We start from the raw sequence: 25,874 nt of genomic DNA, 5'->3' as shown, positions 1-25,874 counted from the left end.
GGTAGTAAAGCTGAATGAGGTTTCAATCCATTCTTATCAATATGTGATACCATCCTCTTTGCCCTCCACCTGCCAAAGATTTTGTAGTAAACAACAAGTGAAAAACAGGGGGGAAATAGCATGCTGAAAAACTGGAGATCTCATTGGACTTACTCTATGTGTTAATTCTGTCTTCCTGCTTCCTTCCTTAAAGAATGTCCTAAATGCAGCATTTCCCTTTATAGCAGAATTTTTCTTGTCCCTGACACAGAGGCTGAACTGACATTTGTAAAAAAATGTTAAAATCCTAAAAAATTAACTGGGAACTGGAAGATACAGCCCATATCTCCAAGGCACAGATGATTAAGCCGTACCTCCACTGAAGTCAGTTGTAAATGGGATTTCAGACTCAGACATTTCTTGTATCACCACGTTTGGCCATGTTATGTTTCCCAGAACTTATGTATATTCTCTGTTGTCCCTTACTGGAAGATCCAAGGTGAGGTTGACTGTGCTCCTCTCAGTCACTAGATTCTTAAAAAATCTTGATTTCCTATACACGGTTTATAGCTTAAAAAATTGAATGAGATTGCCACTCCTTTCACTGGATGTTAAAGTCCGTTAATACAACTGAGATTTTGATAAGAAATCCACAGTGATTAGAAAATGTGAATCTTAAACTACAACTGGCCACAGAGTATGCAGGGTCATGAACAAATACATTCAGACATCTTTCCTCCCAGTGTTTTAGCTCATATTTTACCTTTTGTTGTTGTCACATCATGATTCATGGTGTAAGATGATTTAGCTGTGTTTGCAACCTATCTGACTTTTTGTATTGCAAACTGAATGCCATCTGAAATTTCATTAGCGGGCTGTTTACTGTCTGTCAGATCACTAATTGTGAAGGTAAATTTAAGACCAGACTCCAGAAGTTAAACAAGACCAGTTAAATAAGACAGAGGTTTGTGATATCTTCCAAGCCCCCTACATTGTCACTATCATGTGTTTACAGTTTGGGCCAGTTGTCAGCAATAACATTGACATCAGGGAAGCGTGGCCTGACCCTATATTGTATAGCCTTGATTTGTGTTTGTCTTCTCTAATTGTAATGTGCTCTGTGGCCATTTAAGCACAGAAACCCAGTGCTCAGCAACAATTTCCAGTTCAAGCAGGTCTTTATATGAGATTAATTGGCAACAAATTAACTAATGGTGCCTTCATTTCTCTTTGATTAGTGAGAACTCAAAATATGTTTTGCACGGAAGGTGGAGTCTGCAAGCACGGATTCCTCATCAAATCACCACCTCTTCAACTTTTCGGCTCACAGGTACCCTAGCACAGATTAGTCATATTCCAGCAATCACTCAACAAGCAATTGTTATTTCTGCTATCCTGAATTTTAATGAGAAACAAATTGCTTTCTCTTCGGCAGAATTCCTGGAAAAGGCGTTTTTTCATCCTGTCCAAATCCAGCAAGGGCGATTACATCTTGAAGTATCTAAAAGGCCAGAACACAAAAGGCTCCATAGCTGTTGATCAGTATGTAACTCAAATTCATCACCTTTTTATTCTGTCATGTATCAACTCTTAAATGGCCACTGGTTGTACAGACACTTGTTCCTGATTGAGGTTCTTGATCCGAATCACACGGAAGTCCAGTAAAGAGGCCCCTGGGCTTTCGTAGGCTTTGGGCGCAATGTACGTGTATGATACATGTAGAAGTAAAGATCCTAAACTGTTTTGATGAAATTTGATACATTTATGTGAGTGATTGTGGTGATGTGGTATCTGCAAACCAGATATCTTGGCTCCATGACCCAAAGGCTGTATTCCTGTAGTACAAGGTATTTTATCTCCTGTGAGACAGTGCTGTGCATTCACTGATATGAAAGTAAGGATGGCCTATGCCACTCTTCACTGTGGCGCACAACCTTTCCCACCTTATGGCTCTACAGAGTGCTCTGCCAGTTGTGCAGAGGTCTCCTGGCTTTCACGTAACCCTTTGGGCTGGTGCTGGCTGCCCCACTGCCTCTTAATCCACCAAGAAATTGCTTTGCTTGGCTCGTTTGGGTTGGACATTTCATTCCTCTCTGTACAGTGCCCACCGCAGCAAGGCTGGGTGTCATTGGCTTTGTACTATGTCACGTAGGGTATGAGATACTTGGAAGGGAAACAGTAAATGTAAAGGGAAATAAAAAGATTTTACCATTCAGACCTGGAGCTTAATACTCCAGGCTTCTGGAATTGTTAGGCATGGAGGTCACTGGACTCACACTGCTGTTGTGCTTCCTCCATTAAAAGGATTTACATTGTGAAGCTTTCAAAAAGATTCCAGCTTGCTCAGTGGTATGTGATGATTACATTATTACCATCATTATCGTCACTACTATTTTTACTAATTTAACTTCTTGGAAGTTAATGGAAATAGTGCTTCTATTTAAGTATCCATTAAGAGTACTACTTGTCTGTTCCTCTTCCCCTCCATTAAAACATTGTTAATATACAATTAGTTTCAAATCAAATGTATTGTTCTGTAGTGGTTAAAAAACTTCTGTCAGGAATTTTTAATACTATCATTCCTTTTCAGGATTCTGTATTAGATCAACAGCCCCTTTTTTCAGAAATGAGGATCCAAAATCTGGACACGAGTATTTGCAAAAATTTATTTTAGTATTTTGCTTGCAAGTTTTCTTCATTGAAAGACCATCTATTTTGAATGTGTGCACTTATTTTCTTGAGAATTTTTTCTATAGTAAAATTTTTATATCTTCCCCTGCAGATCTCATCATGTGCTATGCTTAGAGTAAAATACACACGTACACACATGTATGTATGTGTATGTGTGTGGTTTTGTATTTATGTATGTATAGTTTTATAGAATGTTTCATATGTTTATCTTAACAGAATCATTAATATTGAAGTTGGCATAAGCAATTCTGAAATTATGGAAACGGTGAGGAAGATGTTTAAATGCCTTCCTGAACAGGTGATGTCCATCAGTACTGGAAACAGATGTTACTACCTCATTGGGAGCAGCAGGTAGGCATAGGAAGATGTGCAAATGCAATCTGACATTAGAGTTCAGCTGTCACCCTAAGCCACTGTCACACTAAGCCGCTGCCCCAGGGCAAGGTCCTGCTTTTTCACAGCTGCTCCCATCCCTTCCTGTGTCTCAGCTACTGATTGCACAGTTCTGAGATGAAATGATTCAGCTGGTTGATTCAATGGAAAAATGCTCTTTTCTATGTCATTTTTCCCCATGGCTGGGTTAATTTTTAGCTGGTTCAGACAGGTGAGCTAACTTACCCTGCAGCCACACTGTTACAACATCCAACATGTGGAAGCAGTGGGAGCACACAGCTGGGAGCGGGGATGGCAGCAGCAGTGGATCAGTGTGGGAGTGCCATGTCAGACTGTGCTGGTTAAGGGTCAAAGAAGGGCAGAGAGCTTTGTCTTCTCCCCCAACTGCTCCTGGGAGTTTGGGAAGCTTCTGCTACTTATAGATAAATCACAGGAAATAATCTCGCCCTGGAAAGTAGTTTGTTAATCAAGGGAAGCAGATTGAAAGGGAAAACTCCCCCAAGGGAAAAAAGATCCCAAAAGGAATGACTGGGGCCTCTCCTGCAGCAGGGTGGTGCGCTCCCTGCTTTCCCAGGCTGCAGTCCAGTCCTCAGCGAGGGCAGAAACTGCTGCTGTCAAGGTGATCAGCCAAAGCTCGGTTAGGTGAGGGAGGACATTTGGCACAGGGCTCCTCTGCTGCTGCTTCCCAGCATCTCCTCGTCAGTTTCCCAGCCACAAGTGCGTCACGAGTTTTTCTGCCTCGGTGCAGAAGAGCAGCTGATGTGTGAAATGCTGATAAGCACAGAAGAAAAACACATACCTGTGTATTACTTGAGCATGCCACCCCACATCTTCCCCCCAGGCACTGCTTTCACAGCCCGTGCTTGGTGGGAAGCATTCCAGAATTAATCCAACTAAATCCACCACAAGATTGGAACAGGGCTTCAGGGGTCTGTTCATGGCATGTTTCTTGAAGAAACTCACCCAAATGCATTCCCAAGCCTTGTTAGCTGTGTTTATGGCAGGACTCAGCAGAGGAGCATTACACATGGAAAATGAAGCAGACAGCACAGTCTTCCCTCTCCATCTCTCTCCCTCTCCGCATCCCTTGCATGCGCACACACAGCCCCCACTACCTGCCTTTTGGCTCCCAGTCCTGGGCTGCACCTCTGAGGTCAAACTTGCCACCTGGCTATGGCCACCCAAGAACTCTCTCTTGAAAGGAACGTGCAGATTTTCTTCATTGATTTCAGGAAGCATTATTTTGGGCCCCGTAGGAAGAAGTGGGTAGGCAAATGCGTTTTCCTTGTGTTTTACCTGTGAGTAAGTTTTCATTTCTGTTGTTCCAACCTGCAGGCAGGAAACAGAGGACTGGGTCTCTGTGATATCTTCAGTCTGCAGGGAGACCAAAAGAGGTGGATGCTGCCCTCAGGTAACGTGTTACTGCACTTGATTTTAGAAAGAAAGAAGTCTGTACTTCCATTAGAAACCTGTGCAGAGGAGTTTTGCTGGTTTTGGCCTTGCAAGTTGGCTCTTGTCTTGGTTAATCAGAAATTCATTTTCCATATAAATCCTGTACTCTGGCTTTACGCATTAAGCAGGCATTGCACAGTCTCTGTGCTGGGGTTGAATTTACATTGCAGGAATCTCTTTGAAGAGTAAGCCACATTATTTATATAAAGTAGGACGTGATTGACATTATGCTGCAATCAGTTGCGCCTTGGATGCATCAGAATGAAAACTTGTGTGTTATTCTGTGTGCATTTTGGTTATATTTGTGGGCTGTTTTACACACCAATCAATCCACATCCAGTCTGTCAGTGTTAGGAACCAGCTGAAGGTCCTGTTAGTTCAAGCTCAGTCCCAAGTTTCTGCCCCTTGTCAGCCAGGCACACCTGCTCGTTCACACTCAGCATTAAGCTACTTACATCCCTGCAGCTTCCAGTCAGCTCAAAGTGCAAGCAGGGAAAATTTAAGTCTCCCTGGAAAATGCCATGTCAACAGCCTCTCTGAGCCATTAGAAGTAAAATTTGGACTAGTGGGATACACTGGTATATTGTAGCCCATGCCCATCGCATGCCTGTCTTCTTACACTGTGGTTATTTCTAGATCCAAGATCTTCCAAATCCAGAATTCAGAAGCCGGCCCTCCTCGTTGCCACTATCATTGAATTCTATAGCTACGACTGGTTTCCTGGACAGGCAAAGCTACCAGAAGGTAAACAGATTAACCATTCTTAGTAACAAGTTTGCTCTTAGAGGTGACTGTGAAATTTGATTTGTGTAGTTGCTTTTTTGCATCAAAAGTTCTTCAGAGCTTGTGCGGTGGGTGCCTGGGTGGTCTGTCCTGCTCTCTGGTGGGGGTCCTGAGCAGGACCTGTGTGATAATATCAGAGAGTTCCCACAAAGGAAAGACTTTTGAGGAGCATCTGCATGTAAGTAAAGGCAAGTGTAGATGGCAATGAGAAATTAAATTAATTGGCTGTCCCAACTGACCAGCAAAGATTAGGGGGCATAAAGTAAGCCCCTAAAGAGTCACTTTGACATGCCTTGGTAAAGTCATCACAAAAACAATGTGGTGATTGTTTTGGCAACTGCTGGCCATATTCTTCCGGTTTTGTGATTGTGCTTTTCTTTGTCTCTCTCTTCAGGCTGTAAAGCTTAGAGGGGAATTCAGGTCTTCCTCTGTGCCTTTCAGATCTTCCCCCTCAATATTTAAATAGAAAGGAAGGGAAACATTGCTGCTGTCCCAAAGCAACTGCAGTCCCCTGGTGACAGGCTGAATAGCAGCCAAGGAATTGGAGGTTTTCTCTCTTCACAAAGCTGCATGCAGGTGGCCCGGTAGAGGAAGCTGAGTGCAGGTGAAGCACCTCCAGTGTATTTCCAGAGGAGTCAACATTTTCTGTTATATACAGGAGAACCGTTCCTCAGAAGAGAAGAACAGGCCTAATTCAGATCCTGGCTCTCATCAGGCTCAGTGCGAGTCACCAAGAGGAGTTCTTCCAAGCCTGGTAAGCAGGACAAATCAAACAGCACTTGACTTGTTCAGTCTGCAGAAGTGACTGTTGGCTCTTACCTCACCTGAGTGTCTCTACTTGTAGATTACCCACCTGCTTTCCCAGCACATTAAACTGGTTTTCACTATGAAGTTTCTTATAAATATTTAGTCTGTTGCTTGTTTAGCGCTGAAAATAACCTTTTAAGAACTTGCTTGAGATACCCTTTGTTTACTTTGCTTCTTGGAGGCAGATCCTCAGTTTCTGTGTAGCAATTGCAACTTGTGGCAGCTCTCACAAACTTGATTAAGAAAACTCTGAAGTGGCACTGGTTGAGGTTTTTCTCCTCCCACCACATTTCTCAGCTGTGCCACAGAAACCTAAACGGTTTCTTACTGCAGCCTCTGCCAGTAGTGATCGAATCAATGTAACTGGACTACAGAACAAGGGCTTGTTAAATTGAGGCACACTGTCCTGTCAGCACAAATGTAACTTCAAGTAATTTAACCTTCCTATCTGGCAGGAATGATTTTAGAAGATAGAGCGATGAATGTTATCATGTGTTATTGGATATAAGTTCTGTCTTGTGTTCCCTGAACAAATACCTGCAGCAGTTTCAGGTGGTTTTCACCCATCATCTGCCATAGATTTCTGCCTTTGCAGCAGAGTCAACAGAACAGAAAACACAACCAAGGCTGTACAACACCAGTATGCAGTTTGGCAGCTGAATTTAAACTCATCTTTATTGGCACTTTATGCATTGGACTATGATCTGGAGTGACTGAGATACAGGGAAAAGAATCTGTTCTGCTATCATAGTTAACAGGATGGTAAATCACCTGCTGCAGTCACCATCCATGTATATAGGCTGGCAGCAAATATGAGATAATACAGCTAAATTTAGTGGAAAGAAGTGAAAATAGTTGAAATTACATTGCAATGCCATGGACAGTGAGCACAGCTCAGCTGATGCACAGTACTTTATGAAGCTGCAATAATTCAATTGTGAGTCTGAACTCTGAAATGCATTGAGTTAACCCTTGGTCTGATTTTAACTGGTGCTGCTCTGGATGCATACCAAGGCTGCCCTTCTGTCTTTCTTCTGCATGACTTTTCTGTCTCATTCATTAATTATTCTCATACTTATGATGCCTCAGAGAACATGTCTTATATACAGCTGTTTGAACTAGGATAGACTGAAAAGGAGGGTTAAAAGATAAGGAATTTGGATTTTACCTTTTTAGCCTGAAACAGAGGGAATAGCACGAAGCTCATATTTCTGTTTCAGCATGTGTGAAAATAAGTAACCTTCCCATACAGCTAACAAGAAACAAAAATGTTTGTTCGTTAGATAAAAATATTTCACTTGCTTCATAAGTTTAGCATCTGCTATCATCTCCAGATCTATTTTCTGCTCAGTGATGTCTAGACAGCTGACTTCCAGATTAATCCCTTGTATTTACTTCCTTTCAGAAGTATGACTCCACATTTCTAGGATCTGATTCATTTTGCTTTTTATCAGTGGTTCCCTCATCCAGGCCCAGATCGTGAAAACTCTTTGCTCAGTAGCCATTACTCATGCAAACAGGCACCTTAATGTCAGTTGAGTATAGTCACGCAGGCAGGGACCCTTGGAGAGGTCTAGGGACCTGGCTTCCTTTCAACCCACGTTTTGAAACTACAAAACCCCATCTGACTCAGCAATTCAGTATCAATTGTTTTGATACACAGCTTCAATATCTGAAATACATCAAAATGAGGAGCCCTGGCTTGCATCACCCTGTACTGCGCATGACTATTGCAGGCACCTAGGCATCCTTGTCAGGATCTGTTAGACACGCCTGATTTTTTGAAAGAGATGTTCCTCTGTCCGAGAGCAACACAAAACTTTCCCTAAGGAGCCTGTGACTAACACTTAACTCAGTTGTTCTCCAGGTATCATTTCCATCTTGTGCTATGTCGGTTTTCTCCGCAGTCTCTATCTGGTGTAAATCCACATCATGGTTCAACAGAGGCTCAAAGTACTTGTTTAGCTGCGCAATTGAGAATACCTGCACGCTGAGGTTAACTGCACTTCTCTGGTGGCAATGCACCTGGAGGAACAGAGATGTCAGCACACTGCTTTAGGGAAACACGGGGCTGCTGCAGCTTAACCTTCTCCTTCCTGTTGTCTCTGTAATCTGGGATGGTACCAAGGAGAAACACTATGCATTTGGCAAGAGGTAGCCACTGTCAGTGATTGAAGGCTCAGTTTTGGAAACTGATGAGTACTGTCTGCATTCTGAGATTTCCTAGGAGTTGGAGGATCACAAGACTTCATAAAATCACCTCCTCTTCCCCTTTCTCCCCAAGTGTTTACCTGTTTGATTGATCCAAAGCCTCTGAAAAGTCACTAGGAAATTTGTTAATGACTTTAGATGATGACCACAGAGCCAGTCTCGTTCCTGCTGTGGTTTTGTTATACCCTTCTTGAAGGACCATTTGCAGGTTCTTCTTTGTTCTGACTCCTACTGCATGAGTTGCTTTTTATGTCATTGATACCAACACGGAACAAAAATACATTCATCATATTTAATTTCTATTCAATGCCAGTTTCTTCTCTTTACATGTGAGAGTGTAATTAATTTAATTTACTTTACCTTGAAAACAGTAATATATTCAGTGGCATATTTAGCAATTATTAAAATTATCACCATGGAAACCAAGGATGTAAGTGGAGAGAGAAAAAATGGTTGCATCACAAACATGGCATGGAAAATTGCATTGGGAGGCAGTTAAATACTCATTACCATACTCTTCACTATAGTGAAGTCAACAAGAAGAAAGAAAAATAAATAATTTGTCTTTGTGAGTTAGAAAGGTAAACTTGGTGGAGGGATTAATTTCTCCTTGATTTACCAAATTGCCACAAACTTAGTATTTCAAATATTTACGAAGGCAGAATATCACTCACGACACAAAGGATTCAGTGTCACATCTCCAGTCCTCCAGGGTATGTTCTAGCTCATGGAGAAGTAAGAGATAACAGACTTCTCATAAGTCAGGGAAGTCTCATTCATTCTTTACCTGATAGTAGTTAAAAGGTGCTTAAAGAGGACAAGTATATCCTGATCCACTTCCAGATTTCCTACAGATTTTTTTCCTACTGTAGGGACTTTAGAACTGAATGCAAATAAAAAATCTTTTCCACACAAGTGACCCTAAATGCATGCAGATTAATACATGAAGTGTTTAACCCACTTGATTTTTAATAAGGGGCTGTGAACATGCAATCAGTTGCAGCTGCCTGATTGCCACAAATGCACCTATGAGAAGTACAAATGCCAGTGGCCAGTTTTGCCCGTGGGCAGTAGATCTCAAAAATACAAGAAGCAGCACAAATAAAGAAACCCTGTTTCTAAAACAGGCTGGCTCCGAGTATATCTCACTTCAAGGAGAAACATCTTCCCATGTTTTCTGTGGATATTTCCTGATTCTATTACTTCTCCATGAAAATGGAAAAATATGCATTAAACAATCTGTATAACTGAACCTGTTAAATACAAATCCATTCTTTTAACAGGATAAAAATCTGGCAAAGAGTGAGGAAAATCTGCTTTCGTCAGATACAGATGAAGACATCAAAAAGGACGAAGAAGATTATTACCAAACTCCCATCAGTATTTTAGCAAAGGTAGTTCATCAGTTGTTTTCTTAACAACCAGTTCATCAGCTGGTTTGTTAACAGCTCCAAGGAGACAGGAGACAGACATTTAACGAGCCAAAGAGGAACTGGTATGAGGAACCACTAGTACCTTGCAAAAGAAATACATAGATAAAGCAGTAGGTAATAGAGCTTTCATTTGTGCAAGAAAAAATACACTAGAGTCATTCAAAGGATCATTCTGGTAGAAAGTAGCATTTTGACAAAAACATTGCTGATTTTGTTTAAATTCCCCAAATTGACTGTTTCATTGTAAATGGCTTTTGCCTGTTGTATAACAAGGGTTTGGGTTTTTTTCGAAAGTGAAAACTTTATTTAGAAAATGTAACAGTACATTATTTTTATATTTTTTAAAATGTAAATCCGTTGAAGCATCAGTAAGCTGCGTAAAAGAAATCAGTACTTTAAAAACACTGTGAAACATTTTGATATCTACATTTCACTGTGAAATAAGGGAGAAGGAGGAATCATGCCAGTAATTTTAAACAAATTTTGACAACTAGTTTGGGAAACTGATTTCTCTAGGCTTCCCATGATATTAGTGCCCAGGAGAGGCTAAGTGGTCAGTCTTCTGCAGAAGTCACAGCCTCTCTCCCAAGACTGTACAGCTAACTGAAGGACATTAACAGTATGATTTTGTCATAGAATCTAAGTGCTTTAAACTAAGCACACCCAAAGTACAAGATTGTTTTTTCAACCTGCTTAAATTAAAATGTAACAGAATTTTTGTAGTAGTACTTTAGAATATAGCTGGTTATCTCCCGGTCCGAAAGGGTCAATAATACCAGACAGTTAACTTGTAAGTTCTGCCCACCTTTCTAGCTCACGTTTCTGGGAATTGACTTAATTGGGGAAAGCCACGCTATTTTAGCCAATGTGTTTAAACAGCATGAGCACTGAACAAAATAAGGAAATTAAGATATTTTCTGTAGGCAGAACAATGATATTAACTTCTGTTGTTACGTGTTTCCAACAGTGCACTGCTGAAGTATCAAAGCCCGACCCCCCAGCTGGGTCTGATGTCCCTGTGCATGAGAAGCCAGTGCAGAAGAACCCAATAAAGGAGAACATTTATATGTCAATGAAATCGCTGTAAGTAACAACTTCATTAAGGATTTGCAAATTAAAAGTCACATGGTGGTACAGATAGAGCTGTAAATTGTATTTACATAACAATATCTAGAGGCTGCATTTCATTTGAATGAGTCCTCCTTTGGTCTTGGTTCAGAAAGTTCAGAACTCATGGGAATACCAGAGTGAAATTCAAACTTATTGATGTGAAATTTAAACTCACATTGCAAACTCATGCATTTAGACAGGCTCTGACTATAGGATGCAGCACTTCTTGTTCACTCATACTTTTTCTAGGTTATCATGACATAACAGCCCACCACTTTACTCTGATATTGCAGCCAAGCTGCAGCAACCTTTCAGGCAGGTACTCTCCAAGGCAGGCAGCGTTATCTAGTGGTTAAAAGAGAAAGAGAGACATGGGGCATTAGCTCCCGGCTTTTCCAGGAAGAAGTTATGTGATCCCGAGTAGCTCATCTCCTTCCTCCCATTTCCCCATCCAAAGAACGGGTCTGATGCTGTGTACTTGGAAGGTACAGTATTTTGCACGTCACAAAGAAGGACCTGAACTTGGTGTCACAGTTGTAGTGCCGCAAGGAAACTTTGCAACGTCCGCGACGTAGCGCAGTCTCCTGCAGAGGACTGTACCCACACGGTTGGCTATGGCCTGCCACCTACAGACAGTCGGGTCTTACGGCACATAGTGGGAGGCAATTGGAAATGCAGACCCACAAACCAGTTTGTTCCAATAGATTTATTCGAGCTCATCTGTGTCTTTGGGAGCCCCTGGAGGGAATTACTATAAAAACCTCACAAGCCTCTGCCATCTGAATTAAAATGTACCAAGAGCAGCTTTTGCTACTAACCCCAGTCTCGTTTGGGGCGTGGAGGGGAGTTGGCTGCAGGCATTATAAGGCTCACCAAATCAATCTAAAATGAGCTCGAGCACATCTGGGTTATTCTGTCTCCCAGGGGACAGCATTACATCTCTGCAGAAGCTAGTAGAGCCAAGGCCAACAATCTGTACTCAGTTTCTTTGTCAAGGCATTTTGTTAGCTGGAATGCTTTCAGGCTTAATAAATAGTTTTTAAATACTGAAAAGGTTTGTTTTGGGATTTATGGTTCATTTTTAGAAGGTCTGTTTATTTTACTTAGCTGTAATTTTGTCCACTGGATATTCCACAAGAACTTGTTATTCTTTGCTTCACTGATGGCTATTTGATCCAGCTTCAAACACAGCAGGAGCGCCTGGCATGGTCAAACCAGTTCATTTTTTATCACCGTTCCTCTTCAGTAGGTTGCTGGATGGGAGTTGCCAGCTCACATGCAGACGTGATGGACTCCCTTCTCCTCCCAAATGCCAGGACAACTGTGCACGTCCAAGAGACTTGGAAGCAAACAGAAACCTACAATTCCCCGAAAGCAGCACCAGCCAGCAGCCAACCCTCCAGAGAAGGCAAAATTCATTACCACTTTCGGTGGTTCAGTTGTGTATACTGCTCAGGTAAGTGTTCCTTCATTTTCATGGCAGAGAAGACAGATGTGTTGCGGTACTGGTAGAGTGTGCCCAGCCTGCCAGAGTTCATGGAGCATCTGGTTGATGCTCTTAGTCATAGGATTTAGTTTTAGGTAGTCCTGCGAGGAGCGTGGAGTTGGACTCAGTGATCCTTACAGGTCCCTTCCAACTAGAGATATTCTATGATTCTATGGTCTCTGATGTTCTCCCTCACAGCCAAGTTACAGATGAGACCCATCTGCAGAAGTTGGATATTTTCGTTCCCCAGGCTGATATTGACAGTTACCTAAAACTTACAGAAGCAGCAGGACAAATATGGTAAGTTCTGGATGTCTTGTGATGGTGCCCGTCAGGTGTGAATGAGTGACAGTCAGGTACAGAACTGTACAACCACACACATCCATGTGCAGTCTTGGCAGTGCAGAAGAGGGCAGGGTCAGTGTGTGCTAGCGCTTCGGCGATTCCTTTCTGCTCTTTCTGACTCTTCGTGTACTTGAGTTTCTATTTTAACTGCTGTTGGAAAGGGCTATATAGAATTGAGAACCCTCAGCATGCTGAGTAATTAGCGATTAAGTCGCACTCCAGAAGCTGTTCTTCTAATGTTGGTGTAAAATCATCTCATTACTGCTAGTCGCTTTTACCTTTGATTTGGTGAACCATGGCGATGGTGTGTCTCAGAGATATAGTGACTGGGATGTATCTTGTGATAGGGTAAACAGGGCCTCAAGCTGACTTGAGTTGTATGTGAGCACAAAATTGCCTTTAAATTAATCCCAGCAGTGGTTCGGTGCTAGGAATGAGTGCTAGGCAGAAATTTTCACAAGTAGGTGTTATGGGCACACAGATCCTCTTAGTAGTCCCACTGGAAATTAGTGCTGTCCCCAGACCTTTGATATCAATGACTAGGATAAAGAGGACGGAGCAGGAAAAATGCTCGGTGCGTACTCCTGTGCTTCCTGTTGATCCTCCACTGCCACACAGCACTGAGACTGCTTTTCGCTGCTGCTCTCACGTTCACACCGACCAGGTGCACTGTGCGCACCACGAGTCACTTTGTTTCAGCTGCTGCCAGCAAGAAGAAAAAACAACATTGCAAAAGTGACTGGAAATAGAACCCCACCTCAACAATTGGATCTACACCTAGATTTACAGAGCTTTCTCAGTGGAAATTCATATTGAAAGAATTTGGGACTTGTTCTGTAAGGGAGCAGAGCACCAGGTCTGACTGTCAGGTCAGCTAATCCTAGATAGCTTGCCATCAAGGAGACTGTATCGGAGACTAGCAGGAAAGATATACTGGAATTTCCATAAGGATCCTATCAGGACAACAGTGGTTCTCTGATCCTTGCAGTTCTAGCATAGATAAACCACATGATAATAAGTGTTCATTTCATTCTTTCGGGATGACTTCAGAAATCGTCTTAGTCAAACATCGAGCTAAAAAATCTACAGTGTGTCTGGCCTGCTAATTTTGGACTGGAATCCCCATCTTTCACTGGTGACCTTGCTAGCACCAGTCTCGCTTGTTAACATGCTGCAATGTCAGAGTCATGTCTCGTTTAGGAGAACCCATTGGGAGGGATGAAGCAGCTTGGTTTCAGCTAGAACTAGATAAAGTCGTTCAAGCTGTGTGCTGTTTCCAGAGGGCAGTACCGTCAACACAGTCCTGCTCAGCCCTCGCCGTTCTGTTAGCGCTAGCTGCAGGTCCTGTGTGTTTCCTTCATTCTCTGTCCTCCGAACACCCTAGTGTCTCACAGTGGACTGGGCCTCCCCGACTGGGATGTTTGTTTAACCACGGAGACCGTATAGTGGCTGTGAATGATTTGCAACCCCAGGACGTGGAGGAGGCTTACTTCTTCATCAGCAGGTCCACAAGAAAGGAGGTAAGCCTGACTAATCTGAAGGTGATAGTCAAATGAATTAAGCCAAATGAGAAAGCAAGTTGCTTTTTGCATTTCAAGTGTCTCCATTCAAACCAGTTTACTCTGGTTTAAGTTTGGCACGAATAACTTCAGTACCAAATAGCTCCTCAGCATCATTCTCATGTAGCATCTCCTATTCCTCAAGTATTTGGGGAATGCAAGGTCAGCACTGTTGCGTTTGAGGATTTGATCTCAGAACCCCAAGAGATACTACTGGACAAGTGTCAGTTCGTTACTTGGTATTTTTTGGCTAAGCCCTGTGAATTGCAAGCTTTAGGATGTAAACAGTTGCCTTCACTGGATGTGTATTCGCTCATAGTGGTTTTGGGTACTGAGGGCAGAGCCCTATACTCCTACCTCCTAATGGTTATCAAGAGCTATGCATCTCCTTGTGTGATATCACTGTTTTTTGAAGAATGTAGGAGATTTCTAAGTGGTGCCTCAACACCACTGTGACCTATTACTTGTTGATACCTATTTTTCTCTCAGATGGACCCATATTTCAGTATCCATGTTCTCTGACCCATACCTGAACACATTACTTTTTGAATTTTGTCGAGAAAGTTGAGGTCATCAGATATTGTTGCCATCTAAAGAAAAGAAAGCCAGTGTCACCAAGGGAAAAATACTCATCTCTCTTAATAGGACATTTTTATTCAGCTAGTTAAAATACCAGTCAGAATGTAGCACAAATGTTGATCAGATATAACAAGCTATTAAAACGTCTCTCTTTTTTTTCTTCTTCTTTTTTTAAGGTGAAACTTAGTGTATGTAGGATTCCACATTCAGATGTCTTCCATGTTAAAGGCTGTTCATGTTCCTGAAAAAAGACATCAATGATTAAGTAAGTGCCAAAGTTCAAGGGAAGAGATCAGGGAGAAGAATGTGATACATAGTGCACTGAGTAATCTTTATCCTCTAGAGCTGCCAGGCATCTTTTATTGCTGAAGTACAAAGAACAGACAACATGGATTTCATTTTCATTTCATGTCCTAATAACTTGTTTTGTTGGCATGTATTTCAGTTGCATGAAAAAAACTGAAGGTCAAATAATTTATGAAAGCTTTGCACTGTGTATACTTCATACTCAGTAGAATACTAGTTCACACCTCTGCACACCTTTTTACACTGAGCTACATTGATTTATACTGAACTACTAATCAGTTAGGGGTGTGGAAACAACCCACATTTGGAACAAAGCCGTACTTTCCCTTGTTTCCTCTTGGCTACACAAACGCAAAGGTGAGCTGAGAGCGGCAGTGTTAGAAGAGGCTGGTAAATAGTCTTGTATAGTGATGCAGTGGGGCCTCCTTTGGTGTTGTGCCCCTCTTAGGTTACAGCCACAAAAATACATTCAAGGGATGACAGGAGAAAGAGCTGGTGGAGAAGAGGAATATATCTGGAGCACCTGTGGGCTCAGTGGCAGATAAAATAAGCCCTAAGTGAAGAATGAATGAATGGATTTGGGAGGGAGGAGGGCTGCTCTGTGAAATTGTTACTGCTGAAGACAGCTAGGAAAACTAGAGAGAGAACTGCTGAGAGAGAAACCAGGGACAAAGGCACGTGCACTTGGCTCAGCTGCAAAGTTCACTGGAAGAGTTTTGATGTTACCAAGCGCTGCCAGTACCGGGTGTCACTGGTACTGCAGCATCTTCAGGGCAAGTGTTCGTTTGTTTCCCAAACAAGCACTTTTCCCGTAAATATTTATTTTTGAATATGTCTTGCTTCCATTCTATCATAGAAATACGACTGATTTTCAGCTAACATTGCACCAAAAGTTGTTGGTTCTTGGTAGGGAACTGCCTGCAGGGGTGCCTGTACTGGGTGCCAAAAGGTACACGGTGTGATGTGGCGTGTGTGCAGAACACATACCTATTCTGTATGTGGAGAGGTACACACTTGTATATAGGGGGTTGTGTTTGTATGTGGGTGGATTTACATACATATATATTGCTTTAAGATAGATTGTATTGATACAATGATGAGGCAACAAACTGAAACACTGTTTTTGTGCACAGATAACTTTATCTTGCCAGATACAACCAAAATAACTACTGGGTTTAGCAGGCATAGGATTATTGATATTAAGAGGTTTACATAAGCTTTGATTTAAGGTGGATTTGGCCCAAAGGTGGTATTTGTCCAGCTTCCAATGTCAGATACTACAATAAGAAAATACAGTCCCTAAAATAAGGTTGGTGCCACTTACTCCAGTAGCAGATTTAACAAATGTGATTTGTAGACTTCCTTTAAAACCCAGTCTGGACTTTTTAAAAAATAATTATATAATTTTATTTAGCCAAAGATGAAAACAGCATCAGTAACTCAAAACAAAAAAACACAAATATTTATACCATCTATTCAGACTCTGCTCCTAGTCAAAATATTAATTTCCAGATTTAATGTTTCCACAGCCTGTGTCTTTTGCTTTTGAGGTAAGAGTGTTTAGGACATGCTTATTTCTCAAAGTGGGAAAGGATTCACTTCTTAATATTTCTGTTTCAGTGTCGTTCAAAGGCCTGTTTGTGCTGAATTCTGCGTAAAGACAGAGGGAAAACCCAGTTCTGGAACTACAGAGGCTGATAAACGGAAGAAAATACATTCCTGGGGAGCTCTCCCCCAAAGCTTCTATGGGACTCCTTTGACCACGACAAATCCATTTCTGCCCGAGCAGTCTGTGAGGGACAGGATGGCCAGCCATCACCACACAGGGCTTCTTCCAGCTCTGTACCTCCATCAGTGTGCTAGGACAGCCCTCTGGGCCTGAATCTGAAAATCACAGATAATCTGGTTCAAGCCTATCCACCGAGGATGTCACCCTTGGCCCTTCCTGCCCAAGGTTTGCCTAAGGTTTTCTGAACTTTAGAAAAGGAAAGGCCAGACCTTCCTGTGTTCCAAGACTCATTCTGTCTGGATAATTAGGAAGCTTTTTTTCTAACATATATCCTAGATGGCATGTTTTTTCTTGCTCTGTTTTCACTGAGCATGGGATTTTCGTTGTCTCCAGAGAAATCTTCGTTCTGGAAGGTGTTTTTTCTGCCTGTTCTCCTGTCTCTCTCTCTCCCTTTTTTTTTTTTTTTTCAGACCAAACTTCCTGCCTTCTTTCAACATTTTGTTCAAATATTTCCTGAAAGTGATCACATGTCACTGAACTGCGAGCAAATACCTTGTGCTTCCAGTTATGGGTGAAAAAAGGAGGTGAGGCAGCCATGAAGAAACTTCCTGGAACTTCATAGAGAAACATTTCCAAAAAGCGAAGATGCTGTGATCCATAGGTGATGGTGGGAGGAGAGCTGCCACTCCGGAACCTGCATGCAGCATCGCTGCTGAAGCAGATGTTGAGCAATGCATGCTGCACCCCTCTGCCATCAAAGAATGTCATTTGTGGAGAAAAATAGGATTTTGGTAGATATAGCATGAACAGGATAATTCCAGTATATTTGAGAAAAACGGGGCATCACTTCTGTACTTCAGTAAACAGTCACTGATGTGTTACCCCACAACTGACCATTATGTCAATTTGCACAATGATAAATGCAGATAATTAATGTCAGATATTGGCTAATTCATAACACTTACTAGAGATACAGTATTGGAACGACGTCGGTACAGTAAATTCTGGTAAGGTGTGTGAAGCTGTCTGCCTACATATGATTAATAAATGCATTAACACTTTACAATACATTGTGTTCTGTGAATACCTCACTTTCTCCTGACACAGCCCCTCCTCATCCCCCAAAGACTCCCAGTAACCTTCGGCTGAGTCACCAAACAGCCCTTTTAAAAAAAAGCTACCCTTAAAAAACAAGATCAACACAGAATACTCATTTTGTAACATTTTTCCCAATGAGAATTTTACCTTTCTTCAAATGAGCAAATTCCACTAATCTCTGGGCTGCTTCTAGAAGCGACAGCAAAGGGAAATGCCTACATGCATGGAATTACCCAGTGCTCACTTGTAGTCCTGGAAGACCTGAAAGGGATGTCTTTAAACCTGTGCCATCTGAGGGGTAACTGGTAACTTTTTAGATCACCTATAGGCATTGTAAGTATGTCTTGTAAGCACACACTCAAAGAAATAGCAATTTAGTAGCTTCTTGTTGCAGCATGCTCCGTGGTGTCAAAATCTTTCCTTAGCTGGTCTCCAGGTAAGTTTTGGGCTATGGAGGGCTCCTGACGCAGATGTTTAAATTGACATGAGGTGAAATATAGTGAATCCACAGACTAGTGAATCTACGTAAAACAGCTGGAGGAAGGCTGCAGATCCTGAAACCTTCTTGCACTACTGACCCCATGAAGTAATGGGCTTGGAAGCAGGGGCCAATGCTGGCTGCAACACGTGCCACTTTGAATTGCTCAGCATCTGCAAACTGGGGGCACAGGAGACACAAAACAACAGACTATGTAATCAACATAATAGCTAACAACTAACACGCTCCTCACTCTTTTCTTTCCTGTTATTGAATACAGCCAGTGCCTGGAGGTTGTCTCCCTGGGTGTTCATTCACAGCACATCCCCATGCTGCACTCACCCTGTGGCTGCTGATTTTTCCCCCTGAATTCCCAAATACAAATCATACTCTTTCTACCAGTCTGGTACCCTTCTCCAGCAGGATAATGGCAACTGTCCAGGAGAAAAGCAAGTTCCAGAACAGAGAGAAAATAATGGTAAGAGAAATGTCCAAATTAGCATGAGGTTATTGAAGTCAAGAAAAATAAGAAGCCCGTTGTGCAGCAAGCACAAACCAGACCACGCAGCACCCCACGCTTCCTCTCAAGGGCAACACTACCAAGAACTGGGGCAGGAGCCATACACTGATCAAGGAAACACAAGTCCTGCGGGAGGCTGAATCCAGCCAGGAAAGGTTATCTGTGCTGCCTGCATCCATCCTGAACTGAGCCAGAGACAAGCTCTGCGTACCGCAGCGTCTGGCTGCAACGTGTTCAGGGTCCCCCCAACCTGCGTTACCCCACCAGACGGGCTTCAGCACGGCTGGGCTTTCAGCAAGTGGAGCCAGTAGAGGAATGGCACAGTAAAGGAGAGCGATGTCCTCTTGCACGCCAGGGAGAGAGGAGATCACTGGTGAGCTGAGGATACCAGGTGCTTAATCTTTGCCCCAAGATTTCCAGTGACCTCAGGAGAACCATTTCCTTGCACATATTAAGTAAAATTTAAGAAGTGATTTCAGACACATCGGCATCGTGCTATCTCTTACCATAAATGCCATCACCAGCATCACATTCAATACTATGAGTTGCTTTCCCTCCCGGAACATCTGCTGGAAACACCTCCATCGGAGCTGTACACTACAGGTGTGGGAGTTCGTTCTTCAGTGCCCCGTGCTGTGGAGAGATGCTGATGCGCCCATTCGGTGCTAAAGGAGAAACTCTCCTTAATACCCTGCAGAAACGTGGCTTGCCCTCAGCCACCGCATATAGCACTGCTGGGAGCGAACATCAGATGATGCTCCCAATTCCCTGCGGGGAACTGGCTCACGCTGCCCGTGTGCTGCTCACAGAGAGCTGCACCCAGCAGAGTCTATGGAGATTTTCCCAGTCAAAAGAGTTCATCCAGTACTTCAGGTATGTACTTACCAGGGTACTTCCTTGCTTGGTGCTCCTTTGCCAACACAGGAGTCGGAACGAGAGCGTGCTGAATCCTCAGCAGAAAGTCTTAACCACAGGACCGTCTACTATCGAGTTTGGGGAGCTGGCAATGTAATCAGAGATGCACTGAGGGCTTTTTTGGTTTGTTTCCCAGGGATGAACAGCTGTCACATGTACGTGCCTCACCACAGCCAGCTGCTTCCCTCCTGCAGGCTGGCCAGCAGGTCACTGTGAAGAACTTGGAGCATGCTGGGCAGTTCCTAGAAATGCCACTGGAATTTCAAATGTTCCTTTTGGCCCTTATCGCTTTCTAATTTATTGCATCACTTAAAGAAAAGGAGAGGCCAGCCAAGAGGCTGATGCAAATCTTTCTTTCAGCAAAAACACCTTAAGAGAAACCACAGCTCTGCACTGCAGCAGCGAGGATGCCCAGCCACCAGAAGCCCTCTCCTTGCTGCTAACAGCTGCTCCGTGACTCACCCGTCCCCATTCCATCTTACAGCAGGACCAGCTCTTCGGGGGCACCAAGCCACGGTGGTGGCAGCAGGACTGGACTTGCAGCAGCGAGTGTCTGGCCACATTTCAGTTTTCCATCCTGGGGCACCTGGGTCTATATTTGTCTGAGAACTTGTTTCTTTTACACCCAGTAGTGAAGGGTGAAGAAGTTAACCAGTCAGTGGCAGTGCCAAGACAACGGCTATCGGTGGTGCTAATCTTGTGTTTTAAACACTGAATGTTGGCTGTTAGCATCATTCAAGAGTTGATCCAGAGCGCTAGTTGCAGCCTGCCAGCCCAGGGGTCTCTTGTCCAAAGAACTCAACACCTCTGCCACCAAAGCAAGCCAACCCTCTGCATGGAGCCAGAGCTTAGGTCTGCAGGGTCTCCTTAGACTCCTCTTCCCAGTTTGGTGCAGTTCTTCCATTATAGCGAGGAAATGGGGTTGACAAAGCTGGTTGGTGAAAGGGAAATAAGAGCGAAGAGCAAAGTCCAGCAGGGGGTTCCCAGGTGGCCAGAGAGCAGAGCCGCCTGCAAGCCTGCTCCACCTCCGACACTTCCAGCGACAGAGGCCATCAACGCTGATCGTGCCAGACAAACTGCTGTGGCACAGTACAGTTTAATCCCGGGCAGTGCGGTGGGATAATTACATGATTTGTGATTGTAGGCTGAAGATCTCAGACAGCTGCTGCCCTGAACACTAAAGGATGCTGCTGCCTCTTTCAGCAGTGTTAAGAGCTGGATCAACCCAATAGCCAGAGATGAAAACCTCCTTTCCTGGGTACACAGCATCTACCTGGAACCACCACAGTGTGGTGCAGACCTGTCTCCAATGACCCTGGGAACTGGGAAAACGACACACATGCACACAAAAACCCAAACCAAAAACTCAAAGCAAAAAGGATTCTGCTTTCTCCATGTGGCAGAAGTTCCTTGTAAAAGTGAAATCCCCAAGCCTGTGCTCCAGAAGAGGAAAACAAATCAATCTAAGCCTCCATCTCTTGTAATCTCAGAAGAAAAATGAGACAAGGGGGGAAAATAAGCTTGGAAGAGTTAGAGAATATGCCTTGTCTGCCCTTACTTTTCTGTGAAAAGCACTGAATTATTATTAGTATGCTATGAAACCCATTTGGAAAGGCCTTCCACATATTTGCATTTCTCAGACATGTCCTTTCCCACCTGGAAATGTTGTTCTGGCAGACTGAAAGGATCTTGTACTTTTGCCCAGGATTTCTGGGCACTTGAATATCCCAGATCTGTGCATGGACCAGCTTCAGTGCTCCACGAAGCATCAGTCCCAGTGTGCCTATGCTGCACAGAGAGTCTGCAAAGGCACGTGAAAACCAGCAAAGCACCACAGCCGCAGGGTGCGAGCACAGGGGCACGTCCACTCACCAGTTCCCGTGTAAATCCTCCGGGCTGGCGAACCCCCATCTGAAACTCCCAGCTCTCCAGTTACTGACACAAGAGGTGCATGTGGTGGTGCCTTGAGCGTTCAGCAGACCAGCCGTGGGTGTACCTGCAGCAGCAATGCAGGTGGAGCGCTGAGATGGAGAGGACAGCCGATGGCATGCAGCCGGGCTGGCCCAGTGCAGCTGCCGCTCTGCTCGCACTGCTGCTGCAACAAGACAGAGGAACAGACCTGTGGGTTTTGCAGTGCAGAATGGACATTAAAATGGCACAAGGCACCCTCCTGAAACCCGGCCGGCTGACCACAGTGGTTATCACCAAGCTACATCCTTTTTTTTTTTTTTTTTTTTTTTTTTTTTTGTCTCTCAGAGTTTTCCCATTGAATCTGTTTCTGTCGTCGGCTTTGCCAACACCCTCCCTGCAGAAGAACTGGGAGAAAGAGCTGTGCTGTGACCACGAAGGTGTTAGAGAAAACCCGGGCTCCTACTGTGCTGCAGAGCTCTCTACCTCTGACGGTCGCTGGGTAGCAGCACACAGGACGGAAATCTCAACTTTACCTCCCTCGATCAGCAATACATCAGCGGGGCAGATTGCCAAGCAAATAACGCAGCTTCAGAAGCAAGTGAAATCCAACCTGTCTTTCTCCTGCTGGGATAAACGCCCCAATCCATCTCCTGTCTAGAACAGGAGCTGAAAAGTGGGTTAGGACCTGCTGCTGGCAGCGCTGCATTCGGGGAGGTCTCTGCTAGGAGCTGACACATCACTGTAGCAAACAGAAAAAAATAAATCTTGCCTTTCACAACACAGCTCACCGAAATCGTCGCTCTGCACAGAGGAAGGCGGGGGGCAGCTGGGGTGGGTGGGAGGCAGCAGGAGTCAGTAACTGTAGAACCTCAAGGCCAGCCCTGATCTTGCTGAACTCACCTCTGAGGTCACCCTTGTTCACTTTTGTGTCCTTGTGTCACCTTTTCCTCGGGCGCACTGCTGGTACCTTTTTCCTGAGATGGTGACCTTTTTTCCTCTTCCATCCTTATCAACCAATACAACATACAGAAGGAAAGGTGAATAAAGTTAAATTCCAATGCCAAACAGGCAAGCTTAGAGGTTTTAAAAACTGTTTTATGTAAGTACTTATTGGAAACTGGCACAAACAAGTCACTATCTGCTCTGAGATACCAGAGCAGATGTGACAGAGTGGAAAAGCCTCTTCCCTGCCAAAGTATTTGCTGGCGACTTGATAACAAGGTGCCATTGTACAACAGTGGGTAAAGGTTCAGAGCAGAAAGCATCCAGGCGGTGCAGGGCACTGCCTCGGCGAGCTACAGCTCCTCCACCGCAGGCAGCAGGTAGAGCTGGGTCACATTCGGTGCGAGGGCAGCGAGCTTTGCTGTGCTGCCTTCCTTATCTGCAAACAGGGACAGCCCATCTTGTCCCTTCTTTTGTCAGCAGGCTGTAAGCTCCTTCCAGCTTTCCTGTGCACTTCCAGGGAGAGCATTAAATTCGGCACTCCAAATGTGTACAAACGCACATTCATAACCTGAACCAACAGTGAAACTTAAGTACAAGAGCTCTAATTTTTAGCATTTGTACCGAGAAACTTTCAACGATTCTTCTGGATTTCATTCATCCCTGTCACATTTCCCCCAGATACTAATACCGTGTGTTTTACAAACACTGAGTGTTTTGCAAATACATTTGAGTTGGAAGGGTAGCTATCAAATAAAATTTCAAATTTCATTATTTCATGACAAACCCTAAAGACACAAAGCAGCCTGTGCCCCACCCTTGAAAGAGATGCTCCGATTTGTTTTGATTCTGAAATGAGAAGCAGATACTTTTCTGCAGCTAAGGGAGGGTGGGAAAGTTTGGGCTGCATTCTCTTGTTCTCAAAACTCACCTGCTATTTGTCCCCCCTACCAAAGAGAACTTGCCAGAAATTATCCAGACACAGAAAACGCATCAAGGCAATAACTGCATTTTTACCCACACGTGGTAACAAGTCTCCCACGTGATTCCCCCTAAGCAGTCTTCAAATTCAAAACATGATGTCAGTAAAAATCAGTCCTGAACTCCTTTAAAGATGTATCTGAAGTCATGCTGTCTTAAAAACAAATTTAAATACCGGTTTACCTTAATAGCCCTTACTAAGCACATACGAGTACAGGGTTGATCAGGTAAGAGAAACGCTTTAACCATCCCAATGGCATCTCAGTTCCTTACTCCACTCCAAGTTACTATCAATCACTGTTTCACATCAAGGTTTAATGAAATATCTGGCACCTTGAAGCTCCCTTTAATTGTCTGTATGCTTTTATTCTGCAGTGTCTTCAGACTTGCCTCCCCAGAAACCTCCTCGGTGGCATCGTGGACCATTGGTGCAGGTAGCTGCCTTCATTTATCGCAGCCCGCCTGAAACCCATTGCCTGAGTCAGCACAGCGAGCAAGCCGCTTTCCTCCTCTCCCCTTTCCCCTCCCCCTCCCCTTTTCAAACAGCGTTGCTTTTAGCTCATTTATCTGCCTATTGGGGCGATATGTAATCAGAGCAGGAGTCCTGATGGGAAATACAAAGTGATTCTTTAGAGTGGCTGGCTTTGAAAACCGTTCTGGGCGCGGATCAAGCGAGTGTTACAGCTGCCCCTTTGGTGTGCTTCGCCTTCTGCCCCGAGTCTGTCAGCACTAGACAAACGGGAAGAGCCTCTGGGACGTTCACAGGCCCATCTTGCTGTAGCAAAATTTGCTGTTGTTTGCATCAGTATGTGACACATCCCCCCACACCGTCCAGGGGACTCTGGTCTAGTCTTTCTATAGTGCGGGAGACCAAACGTCCCCATCTGCTGACTTTGATCCAGTGGCACCTTTGCTGTAGTTAGAGCCACCACTCCAGACCAAAATAACGAATGCTTGCTCTCATGCATCTAGAAGGCCAACACTGCCAAAAGACTGAAAAAACAATTCCCTCCATCACAGAAAAGTAGAGTCGCTCCCTAAGTCCTCGTCAATCACACCTGCGCAGTAACGCTGGGATCAGGTTTACAATAGGTCTGTGCTCCCCAAAAGACTTAACGTGCTGCCATCAGAGCCATCCCTTGGAACAACCAAGACGAGGGAAGAGACAAGGTCCTGCTATAAATCTTCCCCTCAAATCCTTTAGTTAAATGGTTTTCCACATCTGCTTATACGTCCTCCTAAGCAATCTAATCCTGTTATTGATCATCTTCCTTCACAACAAGAACGAAATTATTCATTTCTTCCTAAGTTTGGATTCTGAAAATACTTTTTTCCCTACAACAGAGGCCAAGTGACTGGGTAACATGCAGATCTCCTCACATGAAGGTGGATGAAAAGTTGCAGAATCCGAGTCTGCCCACAAAAAACAGCTGATAGAAGTGCAAATACAAACCAGAAAGAGGAATGAAAGCAACCAGCAGGCTGACGCAGAAATACCTACAGCAGAGCAGGCAACTGGAAACAGACACAGCACAAAAGTCCTTCTGCTCTGCTGACTGGAGCGCGCCTATCACCATCTGCTCCAAATCAGGGCAGGATTAACTGGGTCAGTCCAGCAGATGCCAATGTCAGTGTCTTCCAAGATACATCGGTTTTGCGGTTAGTTTCAAAAACAAGTTTGCTTTTCAAAGAAAAAAAGCCCCAACCCTTCATTCTGGGTACCAGGGTAGAAACAGACAGCAGGAAGCAACAAGCACAGAGAGGCAACAGGTGTCTCGCACCTCCCAGCTGCGCAGAACGCCAGATTATCTGGGTGCTGTGTTAGCACCTACATGCAGGCCAACTAATGGAATCACAAACCTGTAACAGCATTGGCATGTTGACAGCCCACACACGTTCTCTGTAGGAATACTCATTCTTGAAAGTGCAACCACAGAAACAAGATGTCAGAGTTGTGATTTAAGATTTTGACTTTGGGGTGTTTATTCCAGCCCCTAATACCTGGTGCAACATTAATCAGGAAAAAGACTCGAAAGGCCAAAACCCCATGCATAATGCCTTAATGATTCAACTGCAAGGAGCATTTGCAAGCCAAAAAGAATCCCCGAATTTGCTCTGACTTGTACAAGGCATTAATTCAGGTTTGGTATTTGCAAGGGCTGTAAA

At 43.8% G+C, this 25,874-nt stretch overlaps 1 protein-coding gene across 1 annotated transcript in view; it reads left to right on the top strand.

The window, feature by feature from the left end:
* Nucleotides 1-24,187, top strand: part of PLEKHS1 (pleckstrin homology domain containing S1) — a 28,894-nt gene extending 4,707 nt beyond the window's left edge. The window contains exons 2-14 of the mRNA XM_056352350.1: nucleotides 1,218-1,309; nucleotides 1,415-1,521; nucleotides 2,887-3,021; nucleotides 4,399-4,474; nucleotides 5,152-5,259; nucleotides 5,957-6,052; nucleotides 9,600-9,710; nucleotides 10,717-10,832; nucleotides 12,106-12,315; nucleotides 12,544-12,645; nucleotides 14,075-14,210; nucleotides 15,005-15,093; nucleotides 16,755-24,187. Coding sequence (XP_056208325.1) covers nucleotides 1,218-1,309; nucleotides 1,415-1,521; nucleotides 2,887-3,021; nucleotides 4,399-4,474; nucleotides 5,152-5,259; nucleotides 5,957-6,052; nucleotides 9,600-9,710; nucleotides 10,717-10,832; nucleotides 12,106-12,315; nucleotides 12,544-12,645; nucleotides 14,075-14,210; nucleotides 15,005-15,073 — 1,358 coding nt within the window. The 3' untranslated portion in view covers nucleotides 15,074-15,093; nucleotides 16,755-24,187. The remainder of the gene's footprint in view (nucleotides 1-1,217; nucleotides 1,310-1,414; nucleotides 1,522-2,886; nucleotides 3,022-4,398; nucleotides 4,475-5,151; nucleotides 5,260-5,956; nucleotides 6,053-9,599; nucleotides 9,711-10,716; nucleotides 10,833-12,105; nucleotides 12,316-12,543; nucleotides 12,646-14,074; nucleotides 14,211-15,004; nucleotides 15,094-16,754) is intronic.
* The last annotated feature ends 1,687 nt before the right edge of the window (nucleotides 24,188-25,874 follow it).

This window comes from Falco biarmicus, chromosome 9 (assembly GCF_023638135.1).
Source record: "Falco biarmicus isolate bFalBia1 chromosome 9, bFalBia1.pri, whole genome shotgun sequence".
In the NCBI taxonomy this organism is placed as follows: domain Eukaryota; kingdom Metazoa; phylum Chordata; class Aves; order Falconiformes; family Falconidae; genus Falco; species Falco biarmicus.
Note: the sequence above shows the minus strand (reverse complement) of the source record. Positions and strands in the feature narration are given on the sequence as shown.